At 45.8% G+C, this 21,964-nt stretch overlaps 1 protein-coding gene across 1 annotated transcript in view; it reads left to right on the top strand.

The window, feature by feature from the left end:
* Positions 1 to 21,964, top strand: part of POLR1A (polymerase (RNA) I polypeptide A, 194kDa) — a 74,677-nt gene that overhangs the window by 17,235 nt on the left and 35,478 nt on the right. The window contains exons 7-14 of the mRNA XM_011925770.1: positions 1,876 to 1,962; positions 3,329 to 3,434; positions 4,063 to 4,225; positions 6,786 to 6,956; positions 7,087 to 7,209; positions 9,800 to 10,030; positions 14,753 to 15,007; positions 19,564 to 19,755. Of these exons, the coding sequence (XP_011781160.1) occupies positions 1,876 to 1,962; positions 3,329 to 3,434; positions 4,063 to 4,225; positions 6,786 to 6,956; positions 7,087 to 7,209; positions 9,800 to 10,030; positions 14,753 to 15,007; positions 19,564 to 19,755 (1,328 nt within the window). The remainder of the gene's footprint in view (positions 1 to 1,875; positions 1,963 to 3,328; positions 3,435 to 4,062; positions 4,226 to 6,785; positions 6,957 to 7,086; positions 7,210 to 9,799; positions 10,031 to 14,752; positions 15,008 to 19,563; positions 19,756 to 21,964) is intronic.

The raw sequence follows: 21,964 nt of genomic DNA, 5'->3' as shown, positions 1-21,964 counted from the left end.
AGATCGTGCCACTGCACTCCAGCCTGGATGGCAGAGCGAGACTCCATCTCAGAAAAACAAAAAAACAAAAAAAAACTGGACATAACTTAAATACCTATTAACAGAGACTAGTTAAATTATGGTGCTTTTGTTAATTGTTCTCCAAGTTAGGGATTTCTCTAAAAACCTATGATGACATATCCTCTGTAGATTTTAAAGAAACTAGCTGGAGAATTGGAGGTGGAATGAAGCTAGTTTTTAAAAATGGAGGAGGCTGGGTGCGGTAACTCATGCCTGTAATCCCAGCACTTTGGGAGGCCGGGGCGGGTGGATCATGGGGTCATTAGTTCGAGACCAGCCTGGCCAACCAGGCGAAACCCTGTCTCTACTAAAAATACATAAATTAGCAGGGTGTGGTGGCGTGCGCCTGTGATCCCAGCTACTTGAGAGGCTGAGGTAGGAGAATCATATGAACCTGGGAAGGCAGAGGTTGCAGTGAGCCAAAATCCTGCCACTGCACTCCAGCCTGGGCAACAAGAGCAAGACTCCGTCTCGAAGAAAAAAAAAATGGAGGAAAAGGCAAGAGTGGTGTTTTTAAGTGTGGACTATCTTAGGCTATTTTAAACATCTATATTTGAGCCATATACTCTTAATTTAGAATTTGCTGTGAGCTAGACACCTTGTCAAGTGTTAGGAACACAGACAAGGCATAGTTCCTGTCCTGATACGTGAATAAAAAGGGAAAATTGAGCAACGCTTAGTTTCAGTGGATGTATCCAGAAAAGGTTTTTTGGATTTTTGTTTTGTTTTGTTTTAAGACAGGGTCTTACTCTGTCACCCAGGCTGGAGTGCAGGGACACGATCTCGGCTCCCTACAACCTCTGCTTCTCAGGTTCAAGTGATTCTCCTGTCTCAGCCTCCCAAGTAGCTGGCATTACAGGTGTGCACCACCACCCCCAACTAAGTTTTGTATTTTTCTTAGTGTCAGGGTTTCCTATGTTGGCCAGGCTGGTCTTAAACTCCTCAGGTGATATGCCTGCCTTGGCCTCCCAAAGTGCCCAGAAAGTTTTGAACCTGAAAGACACACTACTTACTTGTCTTAGTTAATCATCTAAATGCCTGGACCCTACCTCCTGAATGGCAGCCCCAAGCCTGGTTTTCTAATGTAACCTGGGTGTTGCTGGTAGACAGCATCCCAGAGTGACCTTGCTTAGTGTGAGAACCCAAGCCCAATCTATTCCTCGCACACCAGTATATTTGTAAAAGGAAGTCAGTATGTATTTACCCATGAAAATACTTATTTATCCATAATTCAACTTATGTGAACCTTTCTGGTAAAAACCAGGTAGGTAAAGATATTTATTATAATGTTACTTATAATAGCAAAATATGGAAATCAATCCAGATGTCCAATTATGAAAATATGGTTAAGTGAATTAGGAATCATCCTTAATGAAATATCACATAGCCATGAAAAATGGTGATCAGGCAAAAGCTACATAGCAATGTGCAGAAATGCTGACGAGATGATACTAAAAGGGCAAAGTAGTGTTCAAAATAAATCCACACTGAAGATTACAGTTGTGTAAAATACTTGTATAGACAAAAGTGCTGGAAAACAATATATAAAAGTGATAGTTGTTAATGTGATGGGATTATGGGTAATGTTTTCTTTGCTTTTTTGGGAGGGGGGGTTTATACAATAGCCATATGATTTTTATTACTATAGAAATGAGATTAACGGCCAGAGGGAATCCAGGCATGAGAGTGTGCTACCGTAGAGACTGATTTTTGTGGTCAAGTTGCAGGCTTGTTGATAAAGAATGGATACATCCCATTGCAGAAAGAGTACCTTTTCCTAATTTATTGCACTTTGATTCTCCTCCTTGGCTCCAGGAATTGAGGAAACTCAGATGGGAAAACGAGGATACTTAACACCCACCAGTGCCCGCGAACACCTTTTTGCCCTGTGGAAGAATGAAGGTACTGTATCAGCCTAAAGAGATAGCCTTGATCTCCTCTAGGCTTTTATTTCCTGGACTCATTAACCCTGCCTTATTACTTCTTTTACATTGTGATGATTGTAGCTCTGTCCTGGAACTGATCCAGAGGTTTGGGGCAGTCTTCAGGGCACATTGACATTGAGATGTCATAGAGCAGGGGAGGTCATACCCAGCACCAAAAACTTGACAATTACTGCAGCTGAGCCAGGTTATCAAATGACAACTGCAGGTAGGCCTCACTTAATATAGGTTGGTGTATTTTTAGAAGGTTCAGTGTAACTTATTTTAAATGCCCATAAGTAAAATGCTTTGTCCTTCTGTGAATCAGAGAATGAACTCTGTCTTATTTAAATTGAGACTTTACTATAAGGGAAATCCTTCTTTCCTTCTGAATGTATGACAAAACCTATGCAGTATATTCAAGCCCTTGTGAGAGTGTGTTGTGGAACGCTAACTATAATCTCTGTGTAATAAGCACTTACAAATGAACATGTTGTTAAAGAGGTGTCAGGAAAAAAAAAGCACTGGAGTTAGTATGATTGCTTCTGCGGCAGGCCCTAGCACATTTTAATCTTTTTCTCACGTCACCAGAAACCTGAAATACAGCTTTGGTCCACAGAAGATCCTTTCTTGGCAGCACCTGTTAGGGGTGGGAGGAGACTAACATAGAAAAAAATTTTTTATTCAACATTTTTTTTATGAAGATCAAAGTAATAATTATGTGTGGATGTGTATGTGTTTTAATAGTCCAGGAGGGTGATTAAAAACAGTAAAGTTTCTTCCCGTTCCTTGCTCATCTCAGTTCCTGGGTTAAGAGCTATTGTCCCTGTAGTACCTGTTTTTATGCTGTCATATCCCCTGCATACAGACTGTCATGTACACAGAGGCTATTTTTTGTTTTCATAAAGAAAAATAAGGCCAGGCATGTTGGCTCATGCCTCTAATCACAGTAATATGGGAGGCTGAGGCAGGTGGATCAGTTGAGCCCAGAAGTTCAAGACCAGCCTGGACAACCAAGCGAAACCTCATCTCTTAAAAAAAAAAAAAAAGTGCAAAAATTAGCTGGGCATGATAGCACACACCTGTAGTCCCAACTACTTGGAAGGCTGAGATGGCAGGATTGCCTAAGCCTGGGAGGTCAAGGCTGCAGTGAGTCATGATTGCACCGCTGCACTGCAGCCTGGGTGACAGGAGTGAGACCTTGTCTCGAAAAAGAAAAATGTGACCTTAACTCTACATATTATCTTGTATTCTGTTTTTTCCTCACTCAGTAATATTTTTATGGTTGTCCTCCCATGCCCTCAGTGATAGATTTAAATGGTCTCCTCGGTTGCTTTCCAACGCAGGATTCTTTCTGAACTACCTTTTTTCGGGAATGGATGATGATGGTATGGAGTCCAGATTCAATCCCAGTGTGTTCTTTCTCGACTTCTTGGTGGTGCCACCCTCAAGGTAATACCCTTTAATTAACTTATTTCACTTGTAAAAATGCTTACTAAGGAATTGAACCGTGACCTCTAGGAGAGGTGAAAGGGCCAAGGGCACTGAGACAGAGCTGTAGTTCTGCTCCAGGTGCGGGTGGTGGGAGGGCTTGCTTTCCTTCCTGTTTGTTGTGAATGCGATAGGAATGTTGGTTGTTTTTGTTTGCTTGCTTGTTTGTTTTGAAATGGAGTCTTGTACTGTCTCCCAGGCTAGAGTGCAGTGGCATGATCCTGGCTCACTGCAACCTCTGCCTCCCAGGCTCAAGTGATTCTTCTGCCTAAGCCTCCCGAGTAGCTGGGATTACAGGCATGCATCACCACACCCAGCTAATTTTGGTATTTTTCATAGAGATGGGGTTTCACCATGTTGGCCAGGCTGGTCTCGAACTCCTGACCTCCAGTGATCCACCCGCCGTGGCTTCCCAAAGTGCTGGGATTACAGGCTTGAGCCACCACACCCAGCCGGAATGTTGATTGGGAAGGTTGGTTGTTTTGAGCGTGGTGGGGTGTGCTCCCTACAGTAGGCATGGGTGAGAGGCCGAAGAACATGACCCTTTCCTCACACTAAACATTCGTTTATTCTGTATGTCCCCCTGCAGGTATCGCCCAGTCAGTCGCCTAGGAGACCAGATGTTTACTAATGGCCAGACGGTGAACTTGCAGGCTGTCATGAAGGATGTAGTTCTGATTCGAAAACTTCTGGCCTTGATGGCCCAAGAACAGAAGCTGCCAGAGGAAGTGGCCGCACCCCGTCCAGATGAGGTCAGGGCTGCTCTGGTGCTGATGTGATGAGCACACACCCTTGGTGCTAACCCTGTGCAGTGTGGATGAAGACACGGGGTACCAGGAGATGCTTCCTGGGATGTTCTGTGCAGCTGGCGGCAGCCTTAGTGTGAGCTGTGGGCTTAGGGGGCACCTAGGAACATTAGGGGAACGCACATGGGTCTGAGCATGGAAAGGTCTGGGTTCTGTGCCGAACGACCATGCCAGGTGACCCTAGTTGAGTCACTTTCTTATACTAGTGTCTGCTATAAAATGCATGTGATTTGTGGTGAGATTTCACACTGAGGCTGTTCCGGGCTACCAGCTCTCAGAAGCTCTAGAAAGAATAGCCTGCTTCCCTCAGGCTCTAAGAGTGTCCCTTCTGGGTCACAGTACTAGAGCTCACGTTGTCAACTCTGTTTTGGACACATTAATGTCTCCAGCATTGGGGTCAGGAAAGCAGTATTGCAGAGTATAAATTCCTCTCAGAATAGGACAGTTTCAACTAACGTTTCCTGAGCCCCTTCTGTGTGCCGGGTTAAATAGTAGGTCTTCAATGGGTACAAAGGTGAATTGGGCACCCAGGAAGCTTGCTGAGGTCATCAGGATCCTTCCCAGCTCTAAAGTGCTCTCTGGATGCAAATAGGCAGCCTTGGGTAGACAGACAGGATTCTCAGACTCCAGTCACTGGGACGGTCCCGCTGTCTGCCGGGCCCATCACAAGGTGGCGCCACTGTCTCCTGGACACTTAAGCTGCAGGTTACATTTCGGGCTTTCTTTGGTTTTGCTTGTTTCCTGGTCGGCCAGCGTTGGTGTGCTTTTAAAAACTCCTTAGTGTGAGAGAAATCGGCCATCTGCATGCCTTAGTGCAGTTTCCAAGGATAGACCATGGGATAACTGCTCCCAGTGACTAGAGTTGAGAATCTTAGTTGGATGTCCCTTAAAACTGAGGCAGCCTGGCCAGGCATGATAGCTCGCAACTGTAATCCCAGCACTTTGGGAGACCAAGGCAGGAGGTTCACTTGAGCCCAGGAGGTTTAGACCAGGTGGGCAACATGGCGAAACCCCATCTCTACCAAAAATACAAGAAATAGCTGGGTGTGGTGGCCCATGCCTATGGTGACAGCTACTCAGGAGGCTGACGTGGGAGGATTGCTGGAGCCAGGGAAGTCAAGGCTGCAGTGAGCTATGATTGCACCAGTGCACTCCAGCTTGGGTGACAGAGTTAGACCCAGTGCACTCCAGCTTGGGTGACCGAGTTAGACCCCATCTCACGAATTTAAAAAAAAAAAAAAAAATTGGTCATTCCCTTTGTCGAACAAATGCTTGGTCTCTCAGGGGCAAATAGCATCCTCTGATTCCTATGCCCCAGTGTCCTCTTTCCTTGTGATTGACAGGACGTGTATTTTCTTCCCCCTTACTCTCTGTGTTCCATCCTCATGGCAGCCCTTGCCAGGCACCGTCTAGGCACTGGGGATACGCCAGTGAGACAAGTTCTCAGTCATTTCATAATCACTGGTCCTGAGCCAGGTAATGCCATGAGCAGTGAGTTGGGCTAACAGGACTCAGTCATATGCAGGTGACCATATCTCCCACTGGGACTCCAGCCAGAAGGGGACCCTGAGTGTTTTATGTAGAATACATCTATTTTCCCTCCAACTAAAGAAGACTCCTGTGTTCCTCAGGGTTGAGGACAAGCCCACTTCATCACTACTGGGTTTTCATGACATTCTCATTTACTGGATCTTCACCCACCGTCACCCTCCCACCTCAAGACACTGACAGGTTTCTTCTCTTATCTGCCCACACTGGAAGACATGGGACCATCTGTCTCCTTGTGTCATACCCAGCCAATGGGGCCAGTAAGTGGCCAGACAGTATCAATAGGTGGTGCTCTAAACCAGCTGAAGGCAGTTGCTGTCCCCTGGGTAGGGAGTGGGAGAGGAAGAGATGGAGCTAGGGGCAAAAATATTAAAAAAAGGATTGGTTAAATATTCCAATGAGACTTGGCAATCAGCCAGTAACTTGATACAGCTCAGTTGAAGACCCACATCTTAATTGATGGCATAGAAGATCATATGGCAAACCTAATTCCTTTTAAGAAATTGTTCCACCTGCATGTTTGTAAGTGGTTTGGATCAAGTTTTTCAAAGCTATAACTAAAACTGAAACTGCATATGAGAATCGGTTCTCTGGTGGGATAACAGAACTTCCTGAGAAATGTACTGATGTGGGAAGGATTTCTTAGTTTTCTTTAGGAATTGCATATTAAAGAATTTCAGCAAATGCCTTAAGAAAGGAGCATGCTTACTCATTTTGAGTTCATCTTACTACTAGAAAGAGACAGACTGGTAAATATGTAATAGTGCTGATATGTCTTATCGACATCTACTTACAAGATTGATTTATCAGCACGTTTGTCTCTGATCTGTCAGGTTCAGAGGAGATAAACTCCAGAGTGCATAGTTGTCAGAGCCAGGGTAAGAAAGAAAAATTAAATCAAGCCAGGCCTTTTGGAGCTTTTTTCCATCATTCCTATTTTCTTGGTTTTATCTTCCAGGAAAAAGACTCTTTGATTGCTATTGACCGATCCTTTTTGAGTACACTTCCAGGCCAGTCCTTCATAGACAAACTTTACAACATTTGGATTCGCCTTCAGAGCCACGTCAATATTGTGTTTGATAGTGAGATGGACAAACTAATGATGGACAAGTACCCAGGCATTAGGCAGGTGAGCAAAAACTGGATTCCCATTGCTAGCTGCAGAGGATAAATAATAAACATTTTGTATTGAAACAAGAAACTAGTAAGCCTACTGGAATTCTTGTTGAATGTTATTATGACCTTTTTTCTCCATAAAGATCCTGGAGAAGAAAGAAGGCCTGTTCCGAAAACACATGATGGGAAAGCGAGTGGACTACGCTGCGCGCTCAGTCATCTGCCCAGACATGTACATCAATACCAACGAAATTGGAATTCCCATGGTGTGTGTGTGTGTGTGTGTGTGTGTGTGTGTGTGTGTGTGTGTGTGCGTGTGTGCGTGCAGGGCTCATTTGCTCCCTGTGGGTGGCAGACAGGAATGCCACAAAGGGCTGGGGACAGGATGTGCAGCAGATTATACTGGCTTGGGCAGAACTAGCTTCTGCCTCTTCCTGGACAGCCCATGAGGAGGTGACTGGAAGCCACATGATGGCATTGCTCTCACTCCTTGCCAGGCTTACAGACACCTTCTACCCACAAGTCAGCTCTAGGGAGCTGATTGCGGAGTATTCCACATCCCTGCCCACATAGCTTCCTCCTGCCCACCTCAGCCTAGTCTTTTGACCTTCCTCACCAAATTGAATACATGACAGGGGAGAGGAAGAGGGCATGGGGTCCAGGCGTCAGAAATGCGTACCCCAGGTTACTGGGAAGAGGAAAGGGAGTGAGTCCCGGAGAGAGGCGTGTGCATGTTGCCCATGCCTTGTTTTGCTTCTCAGGGTAAGCAGCTTACTATTCACCTGTTAGTGCTCTCCCCCAACCCCCTCCGGGAGCCAGCTTCATCTTCTCACTTCCTTAGCGCTTCACGCCATGGTGCTCAGCAGCAGCAGCCTTTAATGAGCTTCCTCCTTAGTGGGCCTCGAGGTCAGTAATGTGAAGGTGGTTTAATTTCCCTCTGTGGAGAGCCTCATTTCCTCACACGCCACCCGCTCCACCCCTCTCTGGGGACTGGTGATGAGCAGCGCTGAAGTGTTCTTTCCGATCATCCTATGTCCCCATGGCCTCATCTCTCTGTGGCACACTTGGGCTTCCTGGACAAAGGCATGATGCATGAGGAGACAGGAGTCCGAGAAGGCCCAGTCTTGTGCCCACTGCCTCCTGGGAACCATAGTCCTTGCATCCGAAAGCTGAATCACATGGTGAGGACCAGCTTTGTGAAGTCCAGTGGTGACATTCCCAAATCTGAGGCCCCGAGGAGACATGTAGCAACTTTTGGTTGCCCTCTCTGGACAGAAGGCAGGGACCACCCTTGTTGGCCTTGACCTCATAGTGCCTACAGCGTCCCCAGCTCTGCAAGAGACCTTCCGTGCTGCCTCTTCTGTCTTCTAAGGTGCTGGGTCCTCATTGGTGGATTTGGGTTTGTTTGGTAGTGGCTTGTCCCTGGAGGAGAGACTCTGAAGTCACTTCTCTGCCCACCTGCAGACTGCCGCGAGTCTCAGAGCCATGGTGGCCTGGGGTGTGGGTATTCCTCACAGTATAGCTGGGAAGAGCAGAGCAGATAGAACTGCCTCTGGCCTCTTGGATCACACGCTTCCCATAGAGTACTGTTGGCAGGTGCCACAGGAGCAAGGAGCTAGAGACCAGCAGTGAAGCACAGACTAGTGTGCTCCCATATGAAGCAGTATCCAGGGGTGGAGACAGACAGTAAATAGATGAACAAGTATAGATATGCTCTGTTGAACGGTGATGGGTGGTAAGTGCATCAGCAATAGTAGAGCAGGCTCAGGCTGAGGAATGCAGGGGCTGGGGTAGCCCCAGGAGCCTTCTGAGAAAGTGCTGCTGCAAGGGACCTGTACAAAGCTAGACGAGTTCCTTTATGTAGGATGTCTCAGAGCCTCTGGTGTGTTTGTGTACATTTGGAAGGTACATTAGAGATTTATAATATTCAGTAGCTCAAAAACTCATTTAAACAGGGAACTTGTTTTACTTGGAGCGTCTCCCAGGCCTAACTTTAAACACAGCACACTGCATTTTCTTAGGTGTCAGAGAAATGTGTCAGTTTCGTCTCAAGTACCACCTTGATTGTCATGGCTGCTGCAGAACTGGAGCTGAGAGATTCCAATGCCATGTCTGGGCTCAGGGACAGCACCATGATCCGTTAGTGATGTCTGCCAGGGTGGATGAGGAATGTCGTGGTATTTGAGGACAGGTATTTGCCACCTGTCTCAAGCAAGTGCCCCATGCCACCTTTGGGAACTTTGAATTTATTGACAGATAAGAAAATGAAGTTTTAGAGTGGGTTAAAAAATTAGGTGGGCGTGGTGGCTCACACCTGTAATCCCAGCACTTTAGGAGGCCGAGGTGGGCAGATCAACTGAGGTTGAGAGTTCGCGACCAGCCTGACCAACATGGAGAAACCCCATCCCTACTAAAAATACAAAATTAGCTGGGTGTGGTGGTGCATGCCTGTAATCCCAGCTACTCGGGAGGCTGAGGCAGGAGAATGCTTGAACCCAGGAGGCGGAGATTGTGGAGAGCCGAGATCACGCCACTGCACTCCAGCCTGGGCAACAAGAGCAAAACTCCATCTCAAAAAAAAATTTTTTAAAAAAAAATTGTGATATATAAACTGCTGCGCTTAAACTATTCTCCTCAGACTAACTGCTGGAAAAGGAGGCCTAGTCTCTATACCGTTAAGGGAGTAGCAGAAGACAGGCAGGATGTTACTTCGCTCACTGGAAGGCCTTCTTGGCCAAGTCAGACAGCTCCTCCTCATCTTGGGGGAAAAGACACAGCCTGTTGAGACAGATTTGGGGTCCATGAGGCCTTTTTTTCTCCCTGCCCTGATTTGCTACCTCCATTCCTCATTTCCAGGTATTTGCCACGAAACTGACCTACCCACAGCCAGTTACCCCGTGGAATGTTCAGGAACTTAGGCAAGCGGTCATCAATGGCCCCAATGTGCACCCAGGAGCCTCCATGGTCATCAATGAGGACGGCAGCCGCACAGCCCTGAGTGCTGTGGACATGACCCAGCGAGAGGCCGTGGCCAAGCAGCTCCTGACCCCAGCCACGGGGGCACCTAAGCCCCAGGGGACAAAAATTGTGAGTATGAGCAGCTTTGGTCAGGGACCTATCTGGCTCCTGTTCAGATCTTGGTAATTGGTGGCCATCAGGTTTGGCTCCAGTGCACGCTGACACAGGAGCCCATCCCTAGGAGGAAACTCCCCCACACGTGGGTGGCTTTTAAGATTCACCTTGTAGTCCCTGGGCAGAAGAATGACTGCCCTTAAACAGGCCAACTCAAAGGGTAGTCCCCAGACCAGCATCAGCAGCATCCCCGGAGCCTGTGAGCAATGCAGATCCCCCCACCCCTACTGAATTTGAATCTCTGAGAATAGAGTTCGGAATCTTTCTTTATCATGCTTTCCGGAGGGTTCTTCTGCATGCTGTTGTTTGAGAGCCACTCTTAGGAAGGCAGTGCTCTGTGCCAGTGATAACCAACAAGTGGCAGGTTATAACTAATGTTTCCATTTTGGGCAATTGCTAATGCCAGCCCATAGTGCTGTGGTAGGGAATCCTGAGGCTCTATCTGGTTCCACTGGAAGGAGCACATGATCAATTAACAATGTTGCTGAATGCATGAAATCAGCAGGTGACAGCTCTGTGGCTCTGTCACGTAATAGCCATTCCTGCTGGGAGGGGAGTAGCAGATGACCCCTAACTAGGCAACAGTGGCAGCAGTTGTTGGAGGGAAATGGATTCGACTTGGGTGTAATCCACAAGTGACTACCAGAGTCAATGGGTGACTGCCTGGATTTTCCTCACCCACCTGCACAGCAGGCAGGCATCTCCTTGCCCTCTGCCCACCCATACCCCATGGCTGACCTGCTCTTCTTTAACACTGAGTTCAGCTCTGCAAAGTTGCATCAGCTTTGGAGAAACTTTGGAGGAACCGAGAGGAAAAGGAAACGCTCCTGGCCTTGCGGCGGTGCTCATCACTGCTCACCACAGGCCTTCTTGCTTCCTCTGGTTCTCACCACCGTCCTGAGGGACAGCAGTAATACACCACCTGTTTTCTCCTTTGGCGATGGGGCACATGCAAACACAGAGCAAGTCACCTCTTTTGTTCTTCTCTAGTGCACAAAGTAAGGTTTGTATTCAGGTTCGTAGAATCAGTCTGCCTTTCCTAAGTGCCTGGTGTTTGGCTAGGCACTCTGTGAGCAATGCAAAAAGAAGCAAGGTGTATTTCACTTCACTTACATTTAACTCAGGTCAACCATGTGAAACAGACTCACAATAGGAAAGGATGAGAGAGAGACTAGGAGAAGCAGTGAGGGATGAGGCAGTACTGATGCCCCCTGCATGCTAGCACTTTGCAGTCCCTGTGGACGGATCCTCGCCACCCTGGAGTTGACAGCATGGTGGGGGAACCACTAAGAAATGAGCATATAAATGTATTGCTGTTGCGGAGGGGTGTGGAAGACACCACAGGGAACAGCAGTGACAGACAGTGACTTTAAGCATATAATGCCGAAGAAGAAACAAGTTTGAGGGGAATGTGCAGGGCAAGTGGGCAGGGGGAGTTTGGGGTCATCAGGAGGCAGCTGTGAGCCAGGTGCTGGGGCCAGCCTCAGGGCTAAAGAGGGGACTGAAGGCAGCGAACTCTTGCTGCTCCCTCAGGCCTTAGCAAGCCCTCATTCCTCTGGGGTCAGATAGTAAATATTTCTGTGGTCCTGGGCCATGCAGGCTCTGCTGTAGCTGCTCAGCTCTGCCGCCTAATGCCAAAGCAGCCACAGATAGTACACAAATAGGCATGGCTGTGTTCCAATAAAACTTTATTTACAGAACCAGGTGGCCAGCCTGAGGACTGTAGTCTGCTACCCCCAAAACTGTGATTTTTTTTTTTTTTTTCTTGAGACAAGGTCTCACTCTGTCTCCCAGGCTGAAGTGCAGTGGCGCAATCACAGCTTGCTGCAGCTGCCACCTCCGGGGCTCAGGTGATCCTCCTGACTCAGCCTCCCGAGTAGCTGGGACCACAGGTGTGGCTAATTTGTGTATTTTTTGTAGACATGGGGTTTCACCATGTTGCCCAGGCTGGTTTCCAATTCCTGGGCTCAAGAGATCTGCCTTCCTCAGCCTCCCGAAGCTCTGGGATTACAGGCATGAGCCACTGCTCCTGGCCTGTGATTTTTGAAGACTTTGGTTAATGTGTTGCATATGGGCCAGGGCAAGGCTGAAGGCTGTGTGAGGCTGATTGGGAAGGAAACACTGAGGTCTGGGTAAGGAGGAACCACAGGCTAGGTGAGGAGGGGAAAGGCCAAAAGGACCCATTTCCCCTGTGAGGTATGAAAGCTCTGCCCCATCCCCTGGGCCTTGTAAATAAAAGAGGAAATGGCCCAAAGATCCAAGGCTCATTGCCCTGTTCAGCAGCCTGCTAGAAGCCGGCCTTTGGCTCCGAGCCTGCCTCTTAAATCTCTGACCCTGGGGGCACTGGGGCACCTTAATTTTCACTGCAGTATTTATTTAGAGACAAGAGAAAGGAAGGGCCTCGGGTTTGGGTTGGCAAGGGGAATACCCTGTGCTCCAGGGCTTCTGTTTGGATTGGCCAGTGCCTACCAGACTGGCCTGTGTACCTTCCCAGCTGTGGTAAGTTTGCTTATGCTGGAGGATGTCTCAAATTTGCAAGACTCAAATCCTAGGCCCAGCCTGGCTCTATGGGCTTGGGCCAAAGATCTAGGCAGTTCCTCCCTTGAGAGGCTAAAGAAAGAAGACCTCAGTTTGTATGACGCAGTCAGACGGCAGCCAGTGCCCTGGGCAGATGCTCATGGGAACCCTCAGAGTTTAGGTCTCCTTGGAAACATGGGACTTGGCAATGGGGAGGGGAAGGTTTGAATTCCTTGGGGAGCAAAATGATGGACTCCATGCTACATACTTTTAGGACTGCTTTGTAGCACATGAGGAGTTTGCTCCCTGCTTCCCTGAGCTAGAGAGAGAGAACTTTTAACCTCACTGAACAGGAACTGGGGAGAGAGTTTTGGGGAGCATCTCTTAATTACTTCTAGCCTCTCTCTTCAGTGAACTTTCTCATGCAGTTTCATAAATGTAGGCAACATAAGAAGAAACTAGACTTCCAATAATTTGTTGTTTTCTCCTACCTGCTATCTGTTGTGATTCAGAGGAGATTTGGGGTGGCAGAGATTTCACCAAGTCTCCATAAGTCCTTTGTACTACTAAGAGGATCCCTTTAAAATTCATGGGGTGGCAGTTACCTTCATGCATTTGTCTTTTAAGGTGTCACTTTATGTTCAGTGTTTAGGAGGCCCAGTAGTTAATATAATTAAAGATAAGGGTGGTAAGGGTCTTAATAGGCGCTACGGGAAAGTCAGCTTTGTGAGAGAGATGTCTGTCAGAAGGACATGACCAGCCAGGTATTTATAAGGGGGAAAAAGTATGAGCAGTGGCTGTCTTAGAGGGGTACAATTACTTGTGATTTTTAAATCCTTATCTTTAAAATTGTCTGTATTTTCTGTTATCCCTCCCGCAATAAGCATAACACTTGTTCAGTATTTCTTTCTTTCTTTAAAAATAAGTGAAGATCTTTTTTACAATTTACAGAAGCATCACATATTCATTATAGGAAGAACAATGCTAAGATGTAGGAAAGTAGCTCAGTGTGGTGGCTCGTGCCTGTAATTCCAGCACTTTAGGAGGCCAAGCCAGGAACATCGTTTGAGGCTAGGAGGTTGAAGCTGCAGTAAGCCGTGATTATACCGCTATACTCCAGCCTGGCAACAGAGAGAGACCCTGTCTCAGAAAAATAGTAACAGCCTAGAGAGGATCCAAGCACCCCTTTCCCATATAGACACACACACACACACACACACACACACACACACACACAGAAGCTGGGTTGGTTTTTAAATTGCTTTTTTTTCATCACGTCACATGCCACCTGGGTTTTTTTTCTTTGCTGTAATACATTACTGCCATCACTTCAGACCTTGTATATATTTACCTTATCCTTGTTCATCACTACATAATATTCCATAGTGTGGATACACTATTGTCGCTTCTATGGGGCAGTCAGGTTATTTCTAACCTTTGCCGCTGTAAATGCTGCTGCATGGACATACTCATCTAACCTGTGTGGGTGGTTTTTTTTTCCCTGAAGAGCCAACAGGAAATGTGTTTTAAGTGTTCTAATAGCTATTTTCAAACTCCGTTCCCAAAAGACGATGACCACGTACAGTTCTTAATTTTTGAAGTGCAATAAAGTGTTCTCTGAGGGCACTGAACTAACTAAGAACCCTGTTCTGGCTCTGCTGTATGAAGCTGGGCAAATTTTTTGTGAAATGCAGAATTTCTGTTTAGAATAATGTACTCACATGTGATCATGGGGGGATTTGAGAGTCTGCCAATGCCTTTCAAACCCAGTGGTTTTATGGTTGTGTCTTCATTTTGTTATGGTTATGTCTTCAGGAGTTGTATCCATTTCTTTCTTCAGATTAGTTTTCAGAGGAATCCAGGAACCTGGGAGGGCTATGCCTCTCTGAAGAAGACAAAGACCTGTGGTCTTATTTGTTCGTTATACTTCTGAGCCTAGAGCCAAGATCAGGGTTGTAAAGGGCCAGGACCAGAAGGGCCTAGGAGGTATTTCTCAGTGATTTCTAGGGTTTTGCTCCAGATTAAAAATTCCGCTTGCATTTAGCTGACTACAACATGAGACAGAAGCCACACCTTGGCCAAGTTGAGGTGAGCACTTGGAAAGAGCAGTGGTGATACTGATGTTTGCACTGATCACCTTCCTGTCTACTCTGTTCCCAGGTGTGCCGGCATGTGAAGAATGGGGACATTCTGCTACTAAACCGACAGCCCACCCTGCACAGACCCTCCATCCAGGCCCACCACGCCCGCATCCTGCCTGAAGAGAAAGTGCTGCGACTCCACTATGCCAACTGCAAGGCCTATAATGCCGACTTTGATGGAGATGAGATGAATGCCCATTTCCCCCAGAGTGAGCTGGGCCGGGCGGAGGCCTACGTCCTGGCCTGCACTGATCAGCAGTACCTTGTTCCCAAGGTAAGTCTGACCTTGAGGCCGTTTCGTGGTCATCCTCAGCATGACTTAGCACTTTTAACTTGGGCCCTGCCAGCCCCTGGGGTCACTGGGCAGTTCCGGGACAGGGGCATCTGGAATGGAGGGTCCTGGTTTCTCCCAGGCGGGGCTTTTAGCCCATCTAGTTGCTTAGAGGCTGGGAAATGTTTCTGTCTTGCGACGTTGTAAAATGTAAATCAGGACAGAAATTGTGATAGCCATCCCAGAAAGCCTACCTTAGTAGCTGTATAATAGATCTTGTATTCAACACTTAAGTTTGGATTCTGCAACTTAGTAGCCCCTGGCTAGCATTAGCATCCCAACACTGTAATGATTCTCATGGTCCGCAGATGACTTTGATCCTTTGTTCTGACAAACATGAGTTTTAAGAAGCAGCCTAACCCCAAGGGCCCAGAAGAAATCCCCCATCAGCCCGTGAAGGCATCTTCTCTCCTCTTTGAATCCCTTCCTTCTTTCTCCAAGTTCAGTCCTCAAGGGCAACCCCATGTGGTCACAGCTATCCAGAGGGACATGTGGGAAGGATAGAACTTCCTCCCCCATCTCCCGAGCAGCTGACTCGTGACCAGGAGTGGCAGGGGCCTGAGTTAGCATGTGCTCATGGGAGGGACAGAGCAGGGAAAGAGGCAGGCTGCAGGGAAGCAGACACAGTGTGTTCCAGTGCCTGCTTCACCCTCACCACCCACCCAAAGGTCCGAGGCCTCCTAAATTATAAGCTGTTTGCACCACAGTGATTCACAGTTATACATCATTCATTTGGATTGTGGTGGAGTATGAAGAATAATCGTTTAATGTCAAACCAAGGCTCCCATTTCCCAAGTACTTTCTCAGTGCCATGCACTGTGCAGAGAGCACTTCAGAGGCTCCTCATTTCACCCTCCCCACAGTCCTTGGAGGTAGGTGCTATTCATGTCCACATTTTACACTTGAAGCATTTGTGTAACTTACCCAGGGACGCTCAGCTGAGAAGCAGGAGGAAGGACAAGGAGCTCCCAGATCTTCCTGGGGTTTGTGGTGCCGCAGGGATGGAGAGCTCTGTGCACAGGGAGTGCCAGGGGCTGCTCAGAGATGCCTGGCGTCGATCAGCATCCTCTGCTCCTTGGAGCTTCTCTGTTCCCATCAGCTGTCTGCCACTAGGGAATCAGGCAGGTGGCCAGGAGCCCGGCTTCCCAGACCCTTTTCCCACCAGATGCACCACTGTGGCTTCACAAGGATCCCAGTTGTTTAAGTTGGCCTTTCCCTTCTCTGCCCACCTTTGTTGGCTGTGGATTAGCGAAGGGACTAGATGTAGGAAGAAGTGGTGAAGGGCCTACCCAGATTACTTGGAAATTTAAAAAAAAAAATACATTTGCTAATTTGACAAGTAGCTTTTTATGTTTTCATATAAATAATAATGTGGCTCTCGTGGTGGGGGCAGTAAAAGCTGCCATTTATTAAGTGGGCCACGGGCCTTAGACACTGCTGTAAGCAGTTTGCAGATATTCCGTTCCTTATGAGGTTCGTGTGATTTTCAGACAAGGAAACACCAAGTGAGTAATATGTCAGCCAGCAATGAGGCCAACATGCGAACCCAGCAGCTTTGGATGACATCCCTCCCCGCCCCCCCGTCCATGTGCTGGCCTATGCGTATTCTTAGCATGTTCTTAGCCCCACTAGACAGGCGAGGCTGGGATTAAGGGAAGGCAGGTGACAGGAAGTGGCTCCCAGGACTGTGTGGGTCTCTGACTCTATAGCAGCCGAGTCATATTTCACCAGAGGGGATGCTACCAGGGAGCAGCAGATGGTTTTTTGCTGGCAGAGTGACCTGAGGCATTAGCTACGTGGGGAGTTGAGGTGCTGTAAAGTCCTCAGGCCAATGACCTTGAATGTGCTATGTTTGATTTTGATTGAATAAGGTGCAAAAGCCATAGGAGACTTCATGCTTACATTGTGTCCTGCGGTGGACTGACTTATGTAAATCCACGTGGGCCTCATCACATGCTCATATGCCTGTGAGTTTTAGGTTGGGCGTACACTTAAGGGAGGCAGGAGAACACAGGTAAATAAGCTTAAGGTCAATAAATTAATTTATTGAAAAAAGCTTGTGGGAGATGGCTTTGAAGATTCACTGTACTTTCATTCACTTTCTTTTGTCAGAGGTAAAGAGCTTTTGATTCTTGATAAATTTTATTTAGTCCTTGGTGTAAATGCCAAGAAGTGGAATCCTTATATTTGCTAATGGTTATAAAAATGCAACATGTCTTTGTTGGCAGAGTCCTAAAAGGACAAGAGCTGGTTTGGTTAAACTAGGAAAACCAGTATTTTGGGGTCATTTTTCTTATTGTATCTTTATTTCCCTTAGTTTCCATATTTATGTATTTATAATTCCATTTCTTCTGTAGTACCAGGTTCTTTCCCTTAACTAACCATAATACCAAATTAAAGTACGTTTTGTCATTAGTTTTATGTACTTAGTAGAGTTTTGTGGCATCTTTTTACTTAAAGTAGGAGTTGAATGGAACTCTATTTCTTTTCCATGAAAACAGTTAAACTTTTCATTTATGTGTTACTTTTTGGACTAATTTTTTTTTCCTTCTGTTTATTTATTGAGGGCCCATGCTTTGTGGAAAGTTTTTAAGCAAAGCTTGAGATATGTTTCCTGACTTCTACCTAGTCAGCTAGAAAATTCAAATTACAGAATACCCTATTCCCAAAGCGTCCTGACCAGAGACATTAATTGTAATGTCATTTTGCTGTGCTATTAAGGAGAATAGTAAAGCTGACAATTTTCTGGGATTTTGATTCAGAGATGTTCTTTCTGATTCTCAGCAGGATTTAGGACATTTAGAATTATAAGTAGACCTTTCCTAATTTGCTTTAATCAGCATTCTGCCATGTAATTTGTGATGATTGCATTGAAAGCGATTTAGCCATCAAAGTAATTGTCTAGTCACGGAAAAATATGGACAGAGAGAGGAAAAGCCACTGAATAGATCACAGAACCTGTAATTATGTTCTTTAAGGAAGAAAACAAAAGGAAAGATCAGTATCTGCCCGCCAAAGACTGTGAGATGAGTCAAATGCATAATACTGGTTTGGCTTTTTCCCCCAAGCAAAATAAGACCCTCTAGGCAACAAGAGGTAGAGTGTAATTTTTTATGTATGTTATTAAGTCAAAGCCTTCATAAGAGGGGCTGTGTGCTCCATCTGATCTTGCCTTAGGTCTGTGCCACCTTTCCAGCCCATCTGTAATCGTTATCTTTGAGTTTATATAGAGCCTATCACTGTAGTGTTAAGACCATTTGACCAGGATCCTTTTTTAGCCTTTGAGTTAGTACACGTGATTAAATTTCTGGTGCTTCTCCCAGGCTGCATTTGTGAGTTCCCTTTGCCTTAATTATAAAACATGACCATACTGTTGGCTAGTATTTACCAAATAATCAAATGATTAACAATCTTTATATCCAAGGCACAGGTTTTTCTCAAATTCCTATAAACATTGAAAAGTTTACAAAAGCTACATCTTAAAGAACGTCAGTGAGCATAGCTATTCTTACTTTAGTGTGCGTTATGTTGCCATGAACACAGACCCGACAGATAAGGTTCAGGAGACTGGGGATCAGAATGGCTGTGAAAGTGTCAGATGAAATTAATGCACTCACCAAATCTCAGGCTTTTCATAAAAGCCCTTGCTTTTGGCATCTGGTAGATAACAGCCTTTATTAAGGGCCCACCATGAACCCTGTGCTGTGTTGTGAAGAGATAACTAATAATGGCTCTTCTCCCTTCTGCAATCATGTACTGACAGCTCTCTTGAGGAATCTGCCGGAACCCCTTCCTCCCAACACTGGCCAACTCACCCCTCAGGCCTCAGCTGTAAAACTGCCCTTCAGAGAGGCTATTTCTGACCATCCTTTTCACCTCAAATCTATATTATGACCCACCCTGTTATTTTCCTCTTTAGCATTTAAAACACTTTGTGATACTGTATTTGTTTACTGTCTAATTCTTCTTCATCATAAGGGACCATGTCTGTTTGGTCCACTGGAGTACGAAAAAGCCTACCCAGGGCCTAGGCATTCAGGAGGCTCCTGATAAATATTTGTTGAGTGCATGACTGATTTACAGAAGAGCCAGGCCAGAAATGTGTGAAAAATGCTAAAGCATATAACCAAAGTATAAAAACAAGAACACAGCTGACAGCAGCCAGACCAAATTTAGGCATAAATGCCAAAAATATGCTGGAGTAACTAGAACCAGATGGGATTAAACAGAGAAGGCTTGGGGAACTGGATGAGTTTGAAACCGTTTTGATACAGGATAGTGGGCAAATGGCAAATGTAGAAGCCAGTGCTAAACCCTGGTCATGTGCTTTGTGAAGCAGTTTGCTCCCAAGCAAGAACATAGTGAGGACGTGGGCCAGACAAGACAGGGATATAAGAAGGGCTCTTGCTAGAAAGTGGCTTCCAGGCAGGTGATTAGGGATTAGAGTTTGACTTAAGATTTGTTTTCATTCTTCTTGTGTTGTCTGTTTTGGCTTATAGGATGGCCAACCATTGGCGGGACTGATCCAGGATCACATGGTTTCAGGTGCAAGCATGACTACTCGGGGTTGCTTTTTCACCCGGGAGCAGTATATGGAGCTGGTGTACCGAGGACTCACAGACAAAGTGGGGCGCGTGAAGCTTTTTCCTCCTTCCATCCTGAAGCCCTTTCCACTGTGGACAGGAAAACAGGTAATTGGGAGAGAACAACCAGTGTATGTAACAAAAGGAAATAGGCCACTCATGTAAAACGTTTTGTTCTCAGAAGAGCCTAGACCAGAGACAGAGAAATGGCTAAGCCAGCAATAGTCTGACTTTCTTTCCCTTTTGTTTGGGGAAAGAGTCTGAGTGGCTTCAAGGGAGTGTCTAGTAAGAGTAGACTGCATAGTAGCCAGGCACCGTGGCTCACACCTGTAATCCCAGCTACTCTGGAGGCCGAGGCAAGAGAATCGCTTGAACCTAGGAGGTGAAGGTTGCAGTGAGCTAAGATCACGCCACTGCACTCCTGCCTGGGCAATAGAGTGAGACTCCGTCTCCAAAAAAAAAAAAAAACTAGACTGCATAGTTTCTGTCCTTTGCGTCTAACTTAAATTTGGCGTCCTCATAATACAAATATGGTGGTAATAGGCAGTGGTGCTGGTGGAGTAATAGTCATATTTGTTGGGAAGTTCCATGTGTTTGCTGAGTGCTGTAGACACATTATCTGATTTAATCCTCACAACTAATCTGCAATGCAGAGACCATTATTATCTCCCTTGAGGAGATGATAAATTAGGTGCCCAAGACTACAGGAGGCAGATCAAACCCAGGACTTTTCAACCCTCGAAACATCATACCATACTTCTTCTCAAAGTAACAAAATTACATGATATGTGGTGACCAAATGATGAAAAACAGTAAAATATGTTCTTCTACTATTGCCTGAGTCTCCAAGATCAGCCTTAAGGATCAACTTCTAGTTGGCTATGTGATCTTAGCCCTGCGGGTCTCAGTTCCTCATCATTTCCTAGGACAGTAGAAATTAACTTTCTAAGCTAAGTTCTGATTCTAAACATGGTTTTTCTCTTTGAAACCAGACTGAGTCACAAACAAATTCTTGTGTAGTGTAGTCACTCTTGCCCTTTTCACCTATTTGCAAAAAAAATAGCCTGTACCAACCTTTAGAGACACGCTAAAAAATCTCACCCGTGACAGAAGCAAAACCTGGATCTATTTCCTAATTTTATTTGGTACAAAGGATTTTAAAAGGATTCAAGGTGTGGCCCCTGGACATAATGAAATTACATTGGAAATCAGCAAACAAGATGTTTGGAAGAGCCCTCAATATTTGTACTTCTAAATAATGTACTTCTTAAATAGCTCATGGGTCAAAAGAATCTAAAGGAAAATTAGAAATCATTCAGAAGTAGATGAAATGAAAGCACAACATATAATTTGTGGGATGCCACTTAAGCAGAACTTAAGGGGGAAATTTATACATAAAATGCCTAGGTTGAAAAGAAGAAAAAGGGTCCCAAATCAATGACTTCAGCTTCAAGTTGATGATCTCTAAGGTCTCTTCCTGCTCTCCAGTTCTTAGTTTGTGGACCTGCAAGTTGATTTTCCTTTTTAAGCCAACCTTGCATTCCTGGATAAACCTTCCTTGGTCATGAGGTATTATCCTTTTTATATATTATTGAATTCAATTTGCTAATATTTTGTTTAGAATTTTTTTACTTCTGTGTTTGTGATAGATATTGGTCTGTAGCTTTATTTTCTTATAATACGTTTGTTTGGTTTTGGTATCAGGGTAATGCTGGCCTCATAGAATGAAGTGTTAGGAGGTATTTCCTCTGATTTTCTTTAAGAGTTAGTATAGTACTATATTATATTATTTATTCCTTAAATGTGTTGTAGAATTCACCAGTGAAGGCATCTGGGCCTAGAGTTTCTTTGCAGGAAGGTTTTCTTTCTTTCTTTCTTTCTTTTTTTTTTTTTGAGACGGAGTCTCGCTTTGTCGCCCAGGCTGGAATGCAGTGACATGATCTCGGCTCACTACAAGCTCCGCTTCCCAGGTTCATGCCATTCTCCTGCCTCACCTTCCCAAGTAGCTGGGACTACAGGCGCCTGCCACCATACCTGGCTAATTTTTTATGTTTTAGTAGAGATGGGGTTTCACCGTGTGAGCCTGGATGGTCTCGAGCTCCTGACCTCATGATCCACCTGCCTCAGCCTCCCAGAGTGCTGGGATTATAGGTGTGAGCCACCGCACCTGGCCTAGGTTTTCTTTCTTTCTTTCTTTCTTTCTTTCTTTCTTTTTTTTTGAGACAGAATTTTGCTCTTGTTGCCCGGGCTGGAGTACAATGGTGCGATCCTGGCTCACTGCAGCCTCTGCCTCCCAGATTCAAGCAATTCTCCTGTC

This window comes from Colobus angolensis, unplaced genomic scaffold (genome assembly GCF_000951035.1).
Source record: "Colobus angolensis palliatus isolate OR3802 unplaced genomic scaffold, Cang.pa_1.0 Scaffold118, whole genome shotgun sequence".
NCBI classification, from domain to species: domain Eukaryota; kingdom Metazoa; phylum Chordata; class Mammalia; order Primates; family Cercopithecidae; genus Colobus; species Colobus angolensis.
This window is presented reverse-complemented; position numbering and strand designations above follow the sequence as displayed.